General features: G+C 40.9%; 2 protein-coding genes across 2 annotated transcripts; both read left to right on the top strand.

The window, feature by feature from the left end:
* Positions 1-10,684: 10,684 nt before the first annotated feature.
* LOC109770274 (large ribosomal subunit protein bL19cz) lies at positions 10,685-13,675 on the top strand. Its single transcript, XM_020328979.4, has 4 exons — positions 10,685-11,149; positions 11,625-11,711; positions 11,793-11,923; positions 13,333-13,675. Exons 1-4 carry the CDS (start codon positions 10,802-10,804, stop codon positions 13,439-13,441), a joined length of 675 nt encoding a protein of 224 aa, XP_020184568.1. The 5' UTR covers positions 10,685-10,801; the 3' UTR covers positions 13,442-13,675.
* A 1,150-nt stretch (positions 13,676-14,825) lies between these two features.
* LOC109770275 (vesicle-associated protein 2-1) lies at positions 14,826-18,217 on the top strand. Its single transcript, XM_020328981.4, has 9 exons — positions 14,826-14,982; positions 15,090-15,155; positions 15,247-15,317; positions 15,436-15,517; positions 15,608-15,723; positions 15,845-15,982; positions 16,093-16,119; positions 16,878-16,952; positions 17,772-18,217. Exons 2-9 carry the CDS (start codon positions 15,104-15,106, stop codon positions 17,907-17,909), a joined length of 699 nt encoding a protein of 232 aa, XP_020184570.1. The 5' UTR covers positions 14,826-14,982; positions 15,090-15,103; the 3' UTR covers positions 17,910-18,217.
* Positions 18,218-19,429: the final 1,212 nt, after the last annotated feature.

The following is a 19,429-nucleotide window of genomic DNA, read 5'->3' as shown; positions in this document are numbered from 1 at the left end:
TACTGTTGAGCAATTGATAGAAAAGCGCAAAGTTATGATGATATCCAAGGCAATGATCATGAATATAGGCATCACGTCCATGATAAGTAGACCGACTCCTACTTGCATCTACTACTATTAGTCCACACATCGACCGCTATCCAACATGCATATAGTGTATTAAGTTAACAAGAACGGAGTAACGCCTTAAGCAAGATGACATGATGTAGAGGGATAGATCCAAGCAGTATGGTATAAACCCCATCTTTTTATCCTTAATGACAACAATACAAATACGTGCATCGCTGCCTCTACTGTCACTGGGTGAGGACACCGCAAGATTGAACCCATCACAAAGCACCTCTCCCATTGCAAGATAAATCAATCTAGTTGGCCAAACCAAATAATAGATCGAAGAGAAATACAAAGCTATCTTAATCATGCATAAAAGAGTTCAGAGAAGACCCAAATAATATTCATAGATAATCTAATCATAAATCCACAATTCATCAGATCTTAACAAACGCACCGCAAAAGACGATTAGTGTAAGTGCATCTAGTGCCCCTTAGTGATTTTGGTGTATTGAAGACTTATAGGTTAACGGACTAATGTGTTTGTGAGTATACAAATGTTCTATAAGTCTATGAGGATTTTGATATTTACGATGAAAGTCGACCCCTAAAAATGAATGTCTTCAGTTGAAGACTTTGGTTTTCTTGAAGACTTCGAAAGTGAGGAAACTGGTGTGACCTTGAATATCTTGATATTGATGCGAGGATTATGAAGCATGAAGACTTTTGTCTTCATAGTTTCATTTTCTCTTTCTTGAGTCAAAGGAAACACCTTACTGTTAAAGGGGGTCGAGGTAAAACTAAGGAAACACTTTCCAAGTGATGCTCGTCTCAAAATCGTACATATATCCAATCCTTTTGAGTGAAGCCATTGGAAATCTCATACAGTTCACTCAATTTCTTCAGTGACAGAGATGAAGTTCTTCTAGTCTCTGAGGAATTTGTTCTGACTGAGGAGTTAGGAATTTGCCAGTGCGGATTGCCTACAAGTGAGGAACATGATAGCCCTGAGGAATTTGAGAGCTCAAATTTCCGACCGTTGCTGTGCTACGCGCCAGCTGTCCCAAAATATCCTACCCACCTAACGGTCATATCATTTAAGGGCATTTATGTCTTATCATGTCGGGCTGCTCCCTAGGCTATAAATAGCCGCCCCCTACAACCACTAGTTGGTTGGCTGCTTCGAGAGAAACTGACACTTGTCATTGAGAGCATCCCATCCTCCGAGGACTTTGAACGAAAATCATCAGTGAGGAAAAACCCAAACCCAAAAACCTACAAACCCAAAGTGATTGAGCATCACTAAAGAGATTGTTCATGTGTGGAACCGACGCTTGTTACCTTTGAGGACTGTGCATCCTCCAGACGGTTAGGCGTCATGGTCTAGAGCATCCAAGAGGAATTGTGGATCGCCGAGTGACCGAGTCTGTGAAGGTTTGGAAGTCACCTGAAGACTTACCACGAGTGTTTGGGCGAGGTCTGTGTGATCTTAGCTCAAGGAGAATACGATGAGGACTATGTGTTCGGGACTGTGTGTCCTCAGGTTTAAATACCTAGCCGCTCCAACCAGACATACGACTGTCACAACAGTTGGAACTGGTCTACCAAATCATCGTCTTCACCAAGCTACTGGTTCTATTTCCTCAACCCTTTCATTTCCTCATTCATGTGTTGATGTACTTGACCGTTACTGTTTGAAGACTTTGACTGAAGACTTTCTCAATTTCCTCAATCCTAATTCTTCAGTCCCTTTGTCTTCAGCCTGCTTATCCTGTTTACACGCTACCTGTGCTCTGTGTATGTTTCATTTCATCATGATGACTATGCTACTTCTTTGTTATGCATGCACCTGAGTACTTATTCCGCTGCTTGTAGTTCGTTTCTTAGGAAATTCCTCAAGTTGAATTTCCTCGGTGATGAATTTGTAAAAATCACCTATTCACCCCCCTCTAGTTGATATAATGCACTTTCGATTAGATCGGATAGAACTCCAAGAACATCGAGGAGAACATTGTATCGAAGATCAAAGAGAGAGAGAAGAAGCCATCTAGCTACTAGCTATGGACCCGTAGGTCTGTGGTAAACTAGTCACACATCATCAGAAGGGCAACAAGATTGATGTAGAAGCCCTCTCTGGCAGAGTGCCGGAAAAGGCCCCAAGATGGGATATCATGAGAACAGAAGCTTGCGGCGGCGTAAAAGTATTTTTGGTGTGCCCTCTGGTATACGACGAATATTTGGGTATTTATGGAGCTGAGATTAGGGTTAGAGGTGCCACGATGGGCCCACAAGCTCATAGGGCGCCCCCTAGGGCGCGTTTGGTGAGCTTGTGGCCCAACCGTGGCTCTTCTGGTCTCCTCCCGAAGCTTCCTGGGTGTCTTCTAGTCCAAGAAAAATCGTCAAAAAGTTTCGTTCCGTTTGGTATCGATTTTTTGTAAAAGTCAAAAACAAGGGGAAAACAACTGGCACTGGGCACTAGGTTAATAGGTTAGTCCCAAAACATAATATAAAATAGCATAATAATGCATATAAAACATCCAAGATGGATAATATAATAGCATGGAACAGTAAAAAAATTATAGATACATTGGAGATGTATCAAGCATCCCCAGGCTTAATTCCTGCTCGTCCTCGAGTAGGTAAATGATAAAAACAGAATTTTTGATGTGGAATGCTACCTAACATGTTTATCATATAATCTTTTCTTTATGTGGCATGAATATTTAGATCCATAAGATTCAAAACAAAAGTTTAATGTTGAGATAAAAACAATAATACTTCAAGCATACTAATAAAGCAATCGTGTCTTCTCAAAATATCATGGCTAAAGAAAGTTATCCCTACAAAATCATATAATCTTTTAATGCTCTATCTTCATAACACAAAGTATTTATCATGCACAATCCCGATGACAAGCCAATCAATTGGTTCATAGTTTTAACGTTCTTAAGCTTTTTCAACTCTCAGGTAATACATGAGCGTGAGCCATGGATATAGCATTATAGGTGGAATAGAATATGGTGGAGGTTGTGTGGAGAAGACAAAAAAGAAGAAAGTCTCACATCAACTAGGCAAAGTAATAGGCTATGGAGATGCCCATTAATTGATACCGATGCGAGTGAGTAGGGATTTCCATGCAACAGATGCACTAGAGCTATAAGTGTATGAAAGCTCAAAAGAAACTAAGTGGGTGTGCATCCAACTCACTTGCTCACGAAGACCTAGGGCAATTTGAGGAAGCCCATCATTGGATTATACAAGCCAAGTTCTATAATGAAAAATTCCCAGTAGTAATATATGAAAGTGACAAAATAGGAGACTCTCTATCATGAAGAACATGGTGCTACTTTGAAGCACAAGTGTGGAAAAGGATAGTAACATTGTCCCTTCTCTCTTTTTCTCTCATTTCTTTTTTCTCTATTTTTTGGGCTCTTTGGCCTCTCTTTTGTGGGCTCTTTAGCCTCTTTTTATTTATTTCAAGTCTGGAGTCTCATCCCGACTTGTGGGGGAATCATAGTCTCCATCATCCTTTCCTCACATGGGACAATGCTCTAATAATGATGATCATCACACTTTTATTTACTTACAACTCAAGAAATACAACTCGATACTAGAACAAAAATATGACTCTATATGAATGCCTCATGTATGATCATGAAAAGCAATATGACAATGATGGTGTGTGTCACAATAAAACGGAACGGTGGAGGTTGCATGGCAATATATCTCAGAATGGCTATGGAAATGCCATAATAGGTAGGTATGGTGGCTGTTTTGAGGAAATGTATAAGGTGGGTTTAATGCACCGGCGAAAGTTCACGGTACTAGAGTGGCTAGAAAGGTGGAAGGGTGAGAGCGCGTATAATCCATGGACTCAACAATAGTCATAAAGAACTCACATACATATTGCAAAAGTTTATTAGCCCTCAAAACAAAGTACTAATACGCATACTCCTAGGGGGATATATTGGTAGGCAAAGACCATCGCCCGTCCCCGACCGCCACTCGTAAGGAAGACAATCAAAAATAAATCATGCTCTAACTTCATCGCATAACAGGAGACCATACGTGCATGCTTCGGGAATCACAAACCTTAACACAAATATTCTTACTAATCCACAATTACTCACTAGCATGACTCTAATATCACCATCTTCATATGTCAAAACAAATGCAAGGAATCGAACTTCTCATATATTCAATGATCTTCATGAAAGTTATTATTATATCCCTCTTGAATACCCATCATATTAGGACAAAATTCATAACCTAAAAAATTGCCATACTATTTTTAAGACTCTAAAAATAATATAAGTGAATCATGAGAGTTCATCAATTTATTCAAAATAAAACCATCGTTGTGCTCTAAAAAGATATAAGTGAAGCACTAGAGCAACTGCCTAGCTCAAAAGATATAAGTGAAGCACATAGAGTATTCTAATAAATTCACGATTAATGTGTGTCCCTCTCAAAAGGTGTGTACAACAAGGATGATTGTGGAAAAATAAAAAGCAAATAAAGCAAATACACATATAATACCAGACACTCCAAGCAAAACACATATCATGTGGTGAATAAAAATATAGCCTTAAGTAATTTTACCGATGTATTGAAGACAAAAGAGGGGATGCCATCCAGGCATCCCCAAGCTTAGATGCTTGGTTGTCCTTGAATATTACCTTGGGGTGCCTTGGGAATCCCCAAGCTAAGGCTCTTGTCACTCCTTATTCCGTAGTCCATCAAAACTTTACCCAGAACTTGAAAACTTCACAACACAAAACTCAACAGAAAACTCGTAAGCTCCGTTAGTATAATAAAGCAAATCACCACTTAGATATTGTTGTGAACTTATTCTGAATTTATATTGGTGTTATATCTACTATATTCTAATTTCTCCATGGTTTATACCCCCCGATACTACCCATAGATTCATCAAAATAAGCAAACAACACATAGAAAACATAATCTATCAAAAATATAATAACCTGTAGCAATCTGGAAATTTTGTATACTTCTGTAACTCTAAAAATTCTGAAAAATTGACAACCTGGGAAATTTGTATATCAATCTTGTGTAAAAAATTCAGATCAAAATCGCGTTTCTGTGAATTTACAAAATTCCAGCAATGAGCGCAAAAGTTTTTGTTTTTCAGCAAAATCAAATCAACTATCACCATAGATCATCCCAAAGGCTCTACTTGGCACAAACACTAATTAAAACACTTAAGCACAATAGTAATAGTAGCATAATTGTATAAACTCATAAAAACAAAAAGGAAAATATTGGATTGTCTCCCAACAAGCGCTTTTCTTTAAAGCCTTTTAGCTAGTCATTGATAATTTTAATGATGCTCGCATGAAAGACAAGGATTGAAGCACAAAAAGAGCATCAAATAGCATGTGAGAAACAAGTTTAATTCTAACATACTTCCTATGCATAGGTATTTTATAAGCAAACAAATTACCGAATAAGAAATATCTAGCACATGCAAAGGAGAGGAATAAAACATTGACAATCTCAGCATAACGAGAGGTAATTTAATAACATGAAAATTTCTGCAACCATATTTTCCTCTATCATAATAATTACATGTAGGATCATAATCAAATTCAACATATAGCTATCACATAACATGTTCTCTACATGATCCACATGCATGGAAAGTTGACACTCTTCCAAAATAGTGGGATTATCATCAAATAAAGTCATGACCTCACCAAGCCCACTTTTATAAAAAAAAATCATAAGATTGATCATTCTCCAAAGTAGTTATTACCTAGAGTTGACACTCTTCCAAACCCACTTTAAATATTATCACAAACATATTCATCATGAGGCTTAAATAAATTTTCAAGATCATAAGAAGAATCACCCCAATCATGATCATTGCAATAAGTAGTGGACATATCAAAATTAGCATCCCCAAGCTTGGGGTTTTGCATATTATTAGCACAATTAACATTAATAGAATTTATAATAACACCATTGCAATCATGCTTTTCATTCAAGGAGCTATCGTGAATCACTTCATAAATTTCCTCTTTTAGCACTTCATCACAATTTTCAGATTCATGAATTTCAAGCAAAACTTTATACAGATAATCTAGTGCACTCAACTCACTAGCAATCGGTTCATCGTAATTGGATCTTCTAAAAATATTAGCAAGTGGATTAGGATCCATAAGCTTTTTTGCTTTCTGATTTTTAATAAACATGTAATTATGCCAAGCGAACAAGCAAACAAATCAAGTAAGACATAACGGCAAATAAAAAGGCAAATGTTTTTGTATTTTTGGTAAAACCTTTTAGAAGTGGGGGATATGAAAATGAGAGGCAAATGGCGAATAATGTAAGTGAAAGAGATGAGAGTTTATGATAGGTACTTGGTAGGCTTGATGAATATCCTCCCTGTCAACGGCGCCAGAAATTCTTCCTGCTACTTCTTGAGCTTGCGTTGGTTTTTACCTTGAAGAGGAAAGGCTGATGCAGCAAAGTAGAGATAAGTATTTCCCTCAGTTAAGAACCAAGGTATCAATCCATTAGAAGTAACACCCAAGTCTCCAAAGTGGCACCTACACAAACAAACAAATACTTGCACCCAACGCGAACAAGGGGTTGTCAATCCCTTCATGGTTAATTGCAAGGATGAGATCTAACAGAGATAGGTATAAAAGATAAATAGAATTTTAAAATAAAATAAAATAAAATAAAGGTAAATAAATTGCAGCAAGGTATTTTTGGGTTTTTGGTTTTATAGATCTGAAAATATATGATGAGAAATAGACCCGGGGGCCATAGTTTTCACTAGAGGCTTCTCTCTTGAAAGAACACATACGGTAGGTAAACAAATTACTGTTGAGCAATTGATAGAACAGTGTAAAGTTATGACGATATCCAAGGCAATGATCATGAATATAGGCATCACGTCCGTGACAAGTAGACCGACTCCTGCCTGCATCTACTAGTATTACTCCACACATCGACCGCTATCCAACATGCATCTAGTGTATTAAGTTAACAAGAACGGAGTAACGCCTTAAGCAACATGACATGGTGTAGAGGGATAGATCCAAGCAATATGGTATCAACCCCATAATTTTATCCTTAATGGCAACAATACAAATACGTGCCTCGCTACCCCTACTGTCACTGGGTGAGGACACCGCAAGATTGAACCCATCACAAAGCACATCTCCCATTGCAAGATAAATCAATCTAGTTGGCCAAACCAAATCAATAGATCAGAGAGAAATACAAAACTATCTTAATCATCATAAAAGAGTTCAGAGAAGAGTCAAATAATATTCATAGATAATCTGATCATAAATCCATAATTCACCAGATCTCAACAAATGCACCGTAAAAGAAGATTAGATCAGATAGAACTCCAAGAACATCGAGGAGAACATTGTATCGAAGATCAAAGAGAGACAAGAAGCCATCTAGCTACTAGCTATGGACTCGTAGGTCTGTGGTAAACTACTCACACATCATCGGAAGGGCAGCAAGGTTGATGTAGAAGCCCTCCGTGATCGAATGCCCCTCCGACAGAGTGCCGAAAAAGGCCCCAAGATGGGATCTCACGAGAACAGAAGCTTGCGGCGGCAGAAAAGCATTTTTGGTGTGCCCTCTGGTACACGGGGAATATTTGGGTATTTATGGAGCTGAGATTAGGGTTAGAGGTGCCATAGTGGGCCCACAAGCTCATAGGGCGCGCCTGGTGAGCTTGTATCCCAACCGTGGCTCTTCTGGCCTCCTCCCGAAGCTTCCTGGGTGTCTTTTGGTCCAAGAAAAATCATTTTGATAGGTTTAGCAAGAGGGCTCATTTTATCCTGTGTCATAAGAGCGATGATGCTTCACACATTGCTGATTTGTTTTTCAGGGAAGTCGTGCGACTACATGGAGTACCACGCACTATTGTTTCAGATCGTGACACCAAGTTTTTGAGTTATTTTTGGAAAACATTGTGGGCAAAGCTAGGAACAAAGCTTCTATTTTCCACTACATGCCACCCACAAACAGATGGACAAACCGAAGTTGTCAACCGCACACTATCCATGATGCTAAGAGCAGTTTTAAAGAAAAATTTGAAGATGTGGGAAGAGTGTCTCCCCCACGTGAAGTTTGCATACAACAGGGCAGTACATTCGACCACTAAATTTTGTCCTTTTGAAATTGTTCATGGTTTCAAACCTGCTGCTCCCATAGATCTTTTTGCCTTTACCATTGCAGGAGCGAACCAATCTTGATGCAAGTAAGCTTGCTGACTTCGTGAAGAAAATTCATGAGAAGACCAAGGAAAATATTGAGAAGATGACTGAACAATATGCAAAACGAGCAAACAAGGGAAGAAAGAAGGTGTTGTTTGAAAAAGGTGATCTTGTGTGGGTACACCTGCGGAAGGATCGTTTCCCAGATCAACGCAAATGCATGTTGCAGCCACGTGGAGATGATCCATTCAAAGTGCTTGCGAAGATCAATGACAATGCCTACAAGATTGACCTTCCGATGGATTATGGTGTTAGTCCAACTTTCAATGTGCCCGACCTCTCTCCATACTTTGGACCATCAGAGTCGAGGACAACTCCTTTTCCAGAGGGGGAGGATGATGAGTACACCACAACCATCGACAAGTCTCCAACAATTATAGGTCCAATCACAAGAAGTCGCGCCAAACAAATAAGTGACCAGGTGAACGCTAACTTAAGTTTACCTTGTAACCCTGATGACACAACTATGCTTTCATCCCCATTGTTGTTTGTTGAACTTAGGTATAACATGGAAGCAATCCAACAACCTATGAGCTCTTGAAGCAACCGCTTTGGACGAATAAGTTTGGAGAAAACAAGTATCAAGTGAAGCTGATGCTGTCAGTTTTTCCCTCTGATGTTTTGTTGTGCCACACCCATGAAGTGGATAGACGGGGCCATAGGGGTACATCAACAGAAGCTACATCAAATTATCTTTCCAATGCAAAAAACCTCACATCATTTGGAGTTGTGAGTCAAAAGTTCTAATCATTCTCGTGGAAGGTGTCCAGGCTGTCAAGGCTTCGCGAATTTTCGAGGAGCTCTGCAACAACTCCCAAAGTTGACTGCTTATTCACCCAAGGAAGCCATGCAAACCTGCTTACTTTTGAAACCATTTTCACACCTAGCTAAGGGGGTTGTCCCTGGTATAAAACCCCATCTCCCCCATCCTCTTAAAAAACCTTTTGTCCAACCATTCAGCTACAAGTTTATGCAGCAAGACTGCTAGAGAGATCTGAGAGATCTTACTTCATTTGCTCTAGTGAGTTAATTCGGATTTGCGAGAAGGAGCCTCTGGTTCCCCCTAGTTCGGGCTCTACGGTTCCGGCCGTTTTGTGTGGATTAGTTCCGGTTTGTGGTTATGCGATTGTTCGCACAGCGGGTTGGAGTTCTTGTAGTTTCGGTCAGCCATCCCCAACATATGGGTTGCATCCAACCTTGACAGGTATAAAGCTAGTTATCCTGGCTGCTTGCAGCTAGTTATCCCTCCCGATTCGATCCTACGACGTGAAAATCGGGCCACCCTCGGGCGTGAACTCGTTCATCGGATTCCCACCTATCATTCTCCCCCCCCCTCCCGCCACCCAAGCTCCCGTCCGGTGAGCTCTGGCCTTCTTCGACATGACGGGCGGCGAATCTGAGTCCTTCACCTCGAGATCCGTCGACCCCGAGGTCATCCCACACAACCCTAAAGAGGAGATGGTTGTCCGGCTTGTGCTCCATCGCTCCCGGGAGGAGGCCCGTGCAAGGTAGCGCTCGGACTCCTTTCGTCGGGAATCCATTGCGTCCGCCCAAATGGAGCATGGATCTGGCTGTAGGTGTGCCGTTGCTGCCTCATCGGAGACGATGCAGTCCATCTGGCGTCCGAACAGGGTGGCGAACGCGCAACCCCTTCTTTGGCGCGCTGAGGCCATTGACGCACCATGAGCATCGTCCGACGCAAACATGGTGTGGCATACCTGTCGTGCGAGGCAGCGGGCGTGGGAGGCGACGGTGGCGGAGTCGCATTCTCCGGCACCCTGTATGGCGCAGAAGTCCGGGCGACGCAACCCCGTCGTGGTGGATGTCGCCGGCTCGTCCCAAGATGGATCCATCATCGATCTGACGTCCACCGGCACTGTTCGGGTTCCGGGCTCTGACGAGGAAGAGTAGGGCATGGGAGATGACGGCTTCTTGAGTCCCGTGAGCCGGCTCATGTCACATGCCCTACTCTACCTTGTCTGCGATCAAAGCAACACTCCAGGAAGCGCAGCCGACCGCCGGACATGGGCACAGCGGAACCGGATGAGCTTCGTTTAAAGATGGGTTTTACGTTGCATGTAATAATATGTATTTGAGGTTTCTAATTTAAGGTGTTCAGTTGTAGAATCAAATATTTAAGACGTGACCGGTCATTGTCCGCTGACGCGGGTCGACGCGTCCACGGACGTTTGAGGGATCGGATGTGTGAGTCCGGGTTTAGATGCTCTAACCCGCACCCAAACACGGCGGGTGGCATGGTGAGAATTTTTTTTACGCCAATTGTCATCAGCTTCACAATGGACGGTTCAGATCGTCTACGACCTCTGGATAGAACGTGGGCCTACATGCAGCGGCACTGCCCCTCCAACAAAAAGGATAACGTTCATCCCCCAATCCTCCCCGCCCCCGTCCGGCACCTCTCTCGCTTCTTCCTCCGGCCCATGCGACGGCGCTGACATCTTTGCCCGCCTGACCTTTCGATGGCCGCCGCCGCCACCGCCACCGCCGCCGCCGCGACCGGCACACTTCTTCCCCACGCACTATTGAATCATCGCTCGCCTCCGCCGCCGCAGCTCCTTGCGCTGTCCTCCTCCTTCCGCCGCCTCTCCTTATCCACCTCCCATCGCAGGACCACCCATTTAGTCGCCCACTCAGACGCCGGCGCCGTTGAGCCGGAGCCCGTGTCTGAGCCTGCTCCTGAGGGCGAGCCTGTCGCTGCCTCTGCTGACTCCGAGGAGGGGGAGGCGGAGGGGGCTGTGGCATTGGCGGAGGAAGAGGAGGAGCCGGCGCCGAGGCCCAAGCCGATTAAGTTCGGCGAGATCATCGGGGTAAGCATCTCTTCCGCATACATTGCCTCTTCGGTTTGAAGAAAGGCAAGCCTCCAGTCAAGTTTGGTGAAAATGTTGGCGGTGGATAAATGCAGGTAGCGAAGCAGCAGGCTATGGAGTGGTATCATTTCTTAGCTTAATATACAAAATTATAATATTGATACAAATAGTTTTGAGTTTTCTGTTGAGTTGCTAGAAGCCTAGTCTCTTGAGCACCATCGCATTAGGTTGTACTAACATATATTGTGAATTTAGCAACGAAAAGGATAACCGGTTTTTCTCGCTTAGGGTTCAGATAGGGGAAGATATAGCTTGCTAAAATAAGTTTCATGATTGCATTAGCATGCGTGGATGGAGCCTGGTGGTTCCTTGGGTTTCTGTATACTTTTACTTGTTACATCCAAGACCAGTTTGGTCTTTTGGAGCGCGCGCTTGACGTGTGATATACTATTCCCTGAATTATTTGGTACCATAGATTCTGAACAAGCAGTTCATCGAGGAGGCTGAGAAGGTGAAAGTGCTTCCGGATTTGAAGCCTGGTGACATCATCGAGCTTAGAATGGTGAGATTGTTTGCTACTCTTGAATGTGATTTTGTTTTCTCATTTGGGGGTTATTGATGTCCTAAGCAAATGTTGTTGCAGCAACGTCCCAACAAGAGGAGATTGTCTCTCTTTAAGGGTATAATCATTGCAAAGCACAAATCTGGTGTTCACACCACGATCCGCGTCAGGAGGATTATTGCCGGTGTTGGAGTTGAAATTACATTCCCCATGTAAGTCGAGTTTACTTAATTTACCGAGTTTTTCATTTAATGTGGATACCATCGCATGTATCAAATGGTGACAGTGAGTTTGTATTGAATCTATATCGCAAAACATTTATGTGTATCTTTTGTTCGCTTTAACAAGAAATTTGGACTATGTACACGTCTTTCTACCGGCATACTAACCTTAGTTATATCAACATGTGTATATGAGACTTTTGAGGTCGTTGGCCTTCACATACTTGATCTCAGGTACTTCAGTTTTCTAAGGTCCACCTTAAAATGGTTGAATGGCTATTTGTATCAAATTTACAATGAATTCAGCACCCAAGATACTTTTGTCATGATCTGCGTAGGTTAGTTTGGAATTTCCCTTTGAATGTTTGAAAGGTGTGAAGCATTATTGCTCAAAATGCATTACTTACGTCCTTACGGAAGAGGCAAATTTACAAAACCAGTTCATTGATGCAACTTGGAATTTTCTATGAAGGATTGGACAACTATCAAGTATGAAAATTGCTTTTTGAGGCCGAGCTCCATGGAGGCCTCCAAATGCAAAATTCAAAATTCATGAAAATTCATATTTTTTACATTTCAAAAATTCTGAAAAAAAATACAGAGATAGATGAAGGCATAGTGCACAAGTGTGTAACTTTTCAGGACGAAATACGTTGAAATGAGGGCTGTGCAAAAAAAGACAAATCTGGGGCTTTTTAACACATGGTACTATTCATCTTCTCAGATCATGAATTTGTCTTTTTTGTTCAGGTCGCATTTCAGCGTGTTTCATCCTAAAATTTTACACACATACGCCTCACATCCTTGTTTACTTGCACAATTTTTTTCAATTTTTTTGAAACCAAAATTTTTGAATTTTAATTTTTTTCAAAAAATCGGCCTCCATGGAGGCCGAGAGCCAAAATGCCATTCTCCTATCAAGTAGGAGTTGAATCATTCAATTAATCGCCAATATAGCCTTTCGTACTTAAACAGCTCATTGCAGAATTCTGTTTGGCATTGACGTTGTTGCACTATCATGAATGTGAAACTTTGGATTAAGCAAGTACCTTTTCCGTTACTCTTATTCTACTCACTACTCAGATAGGGTTATCCAACTTACAAATGCTCTCATTTCTGCAAATAAAATAGAAGAGTCTATTTGCAATATGATTCACTTTGCATATTGCTGCTGTTGAATGTGTTTATTTGCACGCATCTTCCGTAGTAACGAGAAAACAGCTGGCCCATCGTCTCATGTGTAAAAATTGAAATCATATGAGCAGTGGCCCTTTATTTGTGCTAAATATCATGTTTTGCTTTTCGTGCACCCGGAAATAGAAATGCTTGAAGACCAAACACTGTCCAGACTGATCCCTGCAACAAAATGATACTTACTGAGCCTATACATTCCATTGCAGATACTCACCAAGGATCAAGGAGATCAAAGTAATCAGACACAAGAAGGTGAGGAGGGCAAAGTTGTACTACCTGAAGTACAAGCTTCCCCGTTTCTCAACTTTCAAGTGAGATTAGATACGCGGCTTCTCACACTAGCATGTCGATTTCTCCTTGGCAAACGAGTTTTCACGATCATGTTCAGATCTGTGCATCCACTGTAATGATCTCTGAACCTCGAGTCGCATAATTTTACATCTTTTTTTAATTGGCATATATTTCGTCTTGCGGTGGAGTGTACTTCCTTGTGAGTGTATAAAATTCCTACCAGCGCTCCGGCATGAATATGATGATGTTTATTGCGCCCTTCCCTTGCTCCCAGCTACCCACCAGAGTCCCAACTGTTGGTTAACAGTACGTAACGCTGCTGTTATGAAAGAAGAACAGTGGTTACGAAATAGTAGGTCTGGGCTCTTATGTACTCCTATATAATGAAGAAGGGTTGAAGTTTTCTGCAGTACCACTGGTTGGTTTGATGGCGAGTCATGTCGTATCAATTTTCTCTCCAGCTTAGGAAACTTGTACCCAGGGGTTAGACGACATTGGGTGTCTATGTGTCCGTGGCATTGCTGCCCCTGGAAAGTGGAAACTCACATTGCTTGCTCAGCCCAGAAACACAATAAAGGTTTCACTCAGTTGGCAAATCTGTATGACATGGAAGCTTCAGGCCATACTAGGAGTAGTTTTTATTTATTTATTGCTGAAGATGTGAGTTATCTATATTTTTATTACTGGAGCATCCACATCCAAGTTTGAGCCTAAGTTTAGCTCTTAAGCTAAGAAGAAAGATTAGCTCTTGTTTGATTAAAGCAAGCAATAACTGGGTCCTACGTTGTTGATGTTCTCGTGTCTTATCCGTAACGGCGAAAATGATTGAAAACCTCGTCAGCTACTGCTAGCAATTTTTGTTGGGTAGGGCGCCTACCGTGAGTACAATAAGAGCAACAAATACTGCAATTATTCGTTGATAAGAGTACCAACGAAAGGGCAAATTATTATAATCAGACAAGAATATCCTTCCGATCCCCTTTTTGTACTTCTTAATTAATTAATGTGCAATGTATGAGTATTTAATCACTATGGCCTTTTACGTTTTCTCAGTGGGCAAAGGCAAGCGTGGCAACATGATCTCACTATACTCTTACGCTCGAATTTTTCTGGTGATTTATTACATTATTATTAAACATGTAGGAAAAATGTACTGTATAGATTTGTTTGAGAGAGCAAGCAATTCATCTCCAGTGCATTTGGGTAAAAAAGGTGCTCCCGAAACATGATAAAAAATCACCGGCCAAGTGGCCTTGACAAGAGCACACGGAATAAAGTAGTAGCATAAAATCACCAACCACCAATAAAATATGATTAGATAAAGGAAGAGTGCTGTTCACTCGCGGAAAAAAAGGGGGGAGGAAAACGCAAACTGCCAGCCACGGGCCCAAGAAGTGAGTGCTGCCCCGTCAATGTCGCCGGGAGGCCAAGAAAGGCAAAGCGAACCCATTCATTTCCCTCTTTCTTCCTCCCCTCCACCCTCCCTCCCTCCCCATTTCTCCCCCGAATCGCTGCTCGTCGTTGATTTTCGCTTCGGCCCGGCTCCTGCCTTCCTCGACAGAAAGGTTGGGACGATCCTCCTCTGAACCAGCAGAAACCACCTCCTCCTATGTTTTCTTCCAATGCAAACGATTTACGAGTGTCGTGGTTTCTTCCCCGTTTCTCTCATCAGGTTCAGGTGCCGCAATGGTGGGAGGAGCGCTGATCTCGGTCTACCCGGACGACCTCACCTTCCTCTGTAAGTTGTTCTTGAGATTTTCTCCGCATTCTGCAAAATAAAAAACCTCCGTGGTTTTCTCTGTGTTGGTTGACTGAATTCTTGTGCCTAGTCGAGCTGGACAAGCCGTGCTACTGCAATCTCAAGGTGGTGAACAACAGCGAGCACCATGTCGCCTTCAAGGTTCGTGCCATTTCCATTCCACGACGCAGGATGGACTCTGGTTTTCCGCTGTGCGTTTCGGCGAAGCTCTTGAAGAAGATCGAGGTTCAGGTTTGATCAGAATTTGTTTATTTTTCAGGTCAAGACGACGTCTCCGAGGAAGTACTTCGTCCGGCCGAACGCCAGCGTCGTCCAGCCGTGGGATTCTTGCACGATAACAAGTAAGCATGCATACATGCATACATACATACTCCAGGATTCTTCATTTGGTTCTGATGTGCGCGCATCTGCCTTCTTGTTTTGGGTTATAGTTACCCTACAGTCACAGAAAGAGTACCCCCCAGATATGCAATCCAAGGATAAATTCTTGATTCAGAGCACCAGGGTGGCTGCCAGCACCGACATGGATGAAATCCCCCCTGACACTGTGAGCATAAATAAAACTCATAATCACTGGTTTCTATGATATGATTTAGCCTTGCATTGTCATCTGGATAAAATGATTGGCATTCCACCAACTATATTCCACCTTTATATGTATTTCTCAGTTCAACAAGGAGGCTGATAAGGTGATCGAGGAAATGAAGCTCAAGGTTGTCTACACATTGCCCAGTGGAAGCTCAGACGACTCTGGTGTTACATCTTCAGCAAATAGGAGCTTCAAGCAGGGCGGTGATGATCTCTCGGTGAGATTGGCTAGCTCTATCATCTACGTAGGAAACATATGTTGGATCTGCTAATAAAAATTTATTACAAAGGCTAACTGTATTTCACATGTTTATGCTTTACCTTGCAGATGCTGAAGAATGCAAGCATTGAAGAGGTAACGCGCTCTATCCAAACAGAATTTTCGCATGTTTATTTAGAAACCTGACCAAAAACTGCTAGCAAAGACATTTCCCCTGATTAGTTCTGAGAAAGAATTATTCTACCATTTAGACTTGACAGGCTTGAAGCCTCTACCGAACTCTGTCATATTGCGCTGCGCACTTCCAAAAAATATGCATTATGTTCATCTTAGGATCTTTTTAATACTTTGCAGTACGTTTTTGCACTGAGGTCGTTGCTATAGTCTTGCAAATACTATTTCTCTCTTAGATTCTTAAATGCAGAAGCAAATACACGCTACCTTTTCTTATATAAAATTATGAAAAGAGCAAATATGGGAAATAGGACAATGTTCAAGCACCATCAAATTATTGTTGAAATCAGCGTAAAGTTGGTCGAGCGTGAGAAAAGGTACCTATACTTCCAGGCCGGTGTCATAATTGAGGTAGGAAGGGATGCCCAGAAGCCCGTGAGCATGTTGCCCTATGTACATAGTTAATTGTGCAATGGGACCAGAATTCGGAATTTTTTACCCACTTTTGTTCATCTGGCCAGAGTATCTTCCTTTATCCTGATTGACATATTCCAACTCAAACTTTTTTCCAAAAATCATGATTCTAAAGTGTGTCCTGGATGAGATATGCTCACTGTGCAGCAATTAACTTTTATGATCAAGCTGTTACTAATATAAAACATATTATGTGAACCTTTGGTCCTTTTTACTCAGTAAATTGTTCCTTTCCTTTTATCCAGATCCAGACAATACAGCGTCTGAAGGACGAAAGGGATAACAATCTTCAGCAAAATCAACAAATGCAACGTGAACTGGTGCTGTATATTGACCTTTTCACGCTCCATGTCGTTTCTACTCACTGTTTTAGTTCAGTTCAGCTCCTAGTTTGCTTAAGCATATTAACATTTGGATTTTGATGCTTTTGCTTATTTCTCATTGTTTGAATCCATAACTAAATATGTAAAAGGCAGATAATGATAAATATTATTTTATAAAAAAGTATGACTTTTGAGCAAATGCAAAAGAATATGTTGGTCCTTGATGAGAAACAAGTTTTTTGTTTTGCAATGTGTCATTAATCACATTCTATTTGTATAAATATAAAAAATTGGCTTGATTACCATTTTTCCCTTGCCATAAATTACTTTGTGGATGTTTTAGCAAAAACAAAGTCAAAGCACTATATTATTTTGTCCTTTGTCCTACTAGATCATTTATTTATCGAGAGGACACAGACTAAGAGCTGGACCTTGGAAATGGAAAACCAAGTCACTATGGCGTTAGCTCAATTTTGGAGTGAAACTAGATTGCCAAAGGGTAGTGGGCCAGTTAAATCAGACTTGATACTATGGATATGCCATGGCGTCTACTGTTCGTTCTTTTTCTGCCAGCAGTTAATATGGTCACTTTAGACGCTGATATAACAGAAAATGAACAGAAATGTGAGGTGCCACCTGCCAATCATGCTAAGTTTATTTCCATATTTTTATTACTTTTGACTCTAAAATGTAGATTGGCGGTTGATACCGAAGTACTAAACCTAGGTTAACTTCTGCATGAAATGCTGATTGCCTACATATACATCCTCGCTTATATTGGATTTATCCCTAAATTAAAAAAAAAAAACATTTCAGGACATGCTGAGGAGGCGTAGAAGCCGCAAAGGCGATGCTGGTTTCTCTTTGACCTTTGCTGCTTTTGCTGGGATCATAGGTCTCCTGGTTGGGCTCTTGATGAGCCTCATCTTCTCTTCCCCACCAGCGACTGCTTAGATGCCAAGATTGAAGCCTAGAGTAACAGTATTCAGCTCAGTTTCCAGATGCTTGGGGAGAAAGATTAAAAGTTATATTACTCTAGTCTCAACTATCATTCTTTGTTCTTTGCATTGTAGGTATACATGCCTTATCACAACGGGCTTGCAATGTTTAGCCCGTGTTTGCTTCGTCTTCCATTTGTATTTATATTCCTCTACTGTGTATTTTTTCTGTATAATTAGCTTGGCATATATCAGGAAGACAAATGTATGCATTCACCTATTAGAAATGTAAAGGCTGAAAAGGCTAGTGACCCTCTTTCAAAATGTAGGACATATTTTGTTTCTAGACTTTGATCAATAGTATGTAATTTGTTTTATACAAAAATTGATAGAAACACGTGTTCAAAAACATTTTTTCCTTATATTTTCCATATCATAACAATTACAGAATATAATATACAAAATTTACAGTCAAAATACAAACTTAGAAAACCAAAATATTCCACATATCTCTGAATTGGGGGAGTAACTTTAAGAAAACATGTTTGGAAATCTAATGAACCAGCTGACGCATGGACCATTCTTATGTTTAGAGCCTCATTTATTTAGTGGATTATAAAACATGGGAATAGGAAAAACTTAAGACTTTAATGGAAAACACAAAAATATGCAACTAAAGTTGTTTGATCACGTCACAAGAACAATGCACAAATTACTTTGAAGAATTAGGTGTTCACTATAGCTGTTATAGAAACATAGAAATGCTTCCAAGAGGTTGTACTCACTCAAAAAATTCCTTTGAATTACATGCAAATTAGTTTATAGGAAAATAGAAAAACCTAAAGATACATTCCTCTAATTTCCTATTCAACAAAGAGACGCTTGGTTATTATTATGCTCATGACGGTATTAGATTGTAGTCGGCTCCACTAAAATAAGGGCTTGCAAAAAGGTTCCGATTGCACTTCTCGAGCTAGAGTTTGCTTTTGAGAAGATTTCTTGCCTTTTCTTCTTTCAAATTTCCATTTCTAAGTCATGTGAGAAATAATAATTTGTATATTGACCAAGTTGCGCATCATGAAACATGCATGTGTTTATTTAGAGTGATCTAAAAGATCTTTACAGAGGAGTACATGGTTGTCGTCCTAGAAATAAATAAAAATGGATGGCAGATAACCTTTTTTGTAGAATAGGAAGTGCATAGGCATGATGCCCCCATACTGAGTACTCCCTGGTACTCCCAAGTCCAGAAACATCTCCCTATAAGTCATGATCTATCATGTCACAAAATTTGAAATTTAAACCCAACTCACATACTATAAAGTAAAAAGTATAGATATAGCTATGAATAGCAACTAACTTAATGTTTTTTCTTCTGTGAATTCGCCCACTAACATTAGTGGCAACATTTTACCTTTTCTTTCTCTCAAGAGTTTTGATGTAGAATTTGGTGACATAATGAATGCCCTAGGTGGAATTATAGGGACTCCCAACCCCAACTATATACTACTATGTCTGTTTGGATTTATTAGTCCC

This window comes from Aegilops tauschii, chromosome 6 (genome assembly GCF_002575655.3).
Source record: "Aegilops tauschii subsp. strangulata cultivar AL8/78 chromosome 6, Aet v6.0, whole genome shotgun sequence".
Taxonomy (NCBI): Eukaryota; Viridiplantae; Streptophyta; class Magnoliopsida; order Poales; family Poaceae; genus Aegilops; species Aegilops tauschii.
The sequence above is the reverse complement of the archived record's forward strand: the minus strand, read 5'-3'. Positions and strand labels throughout refer to the sequence as shown.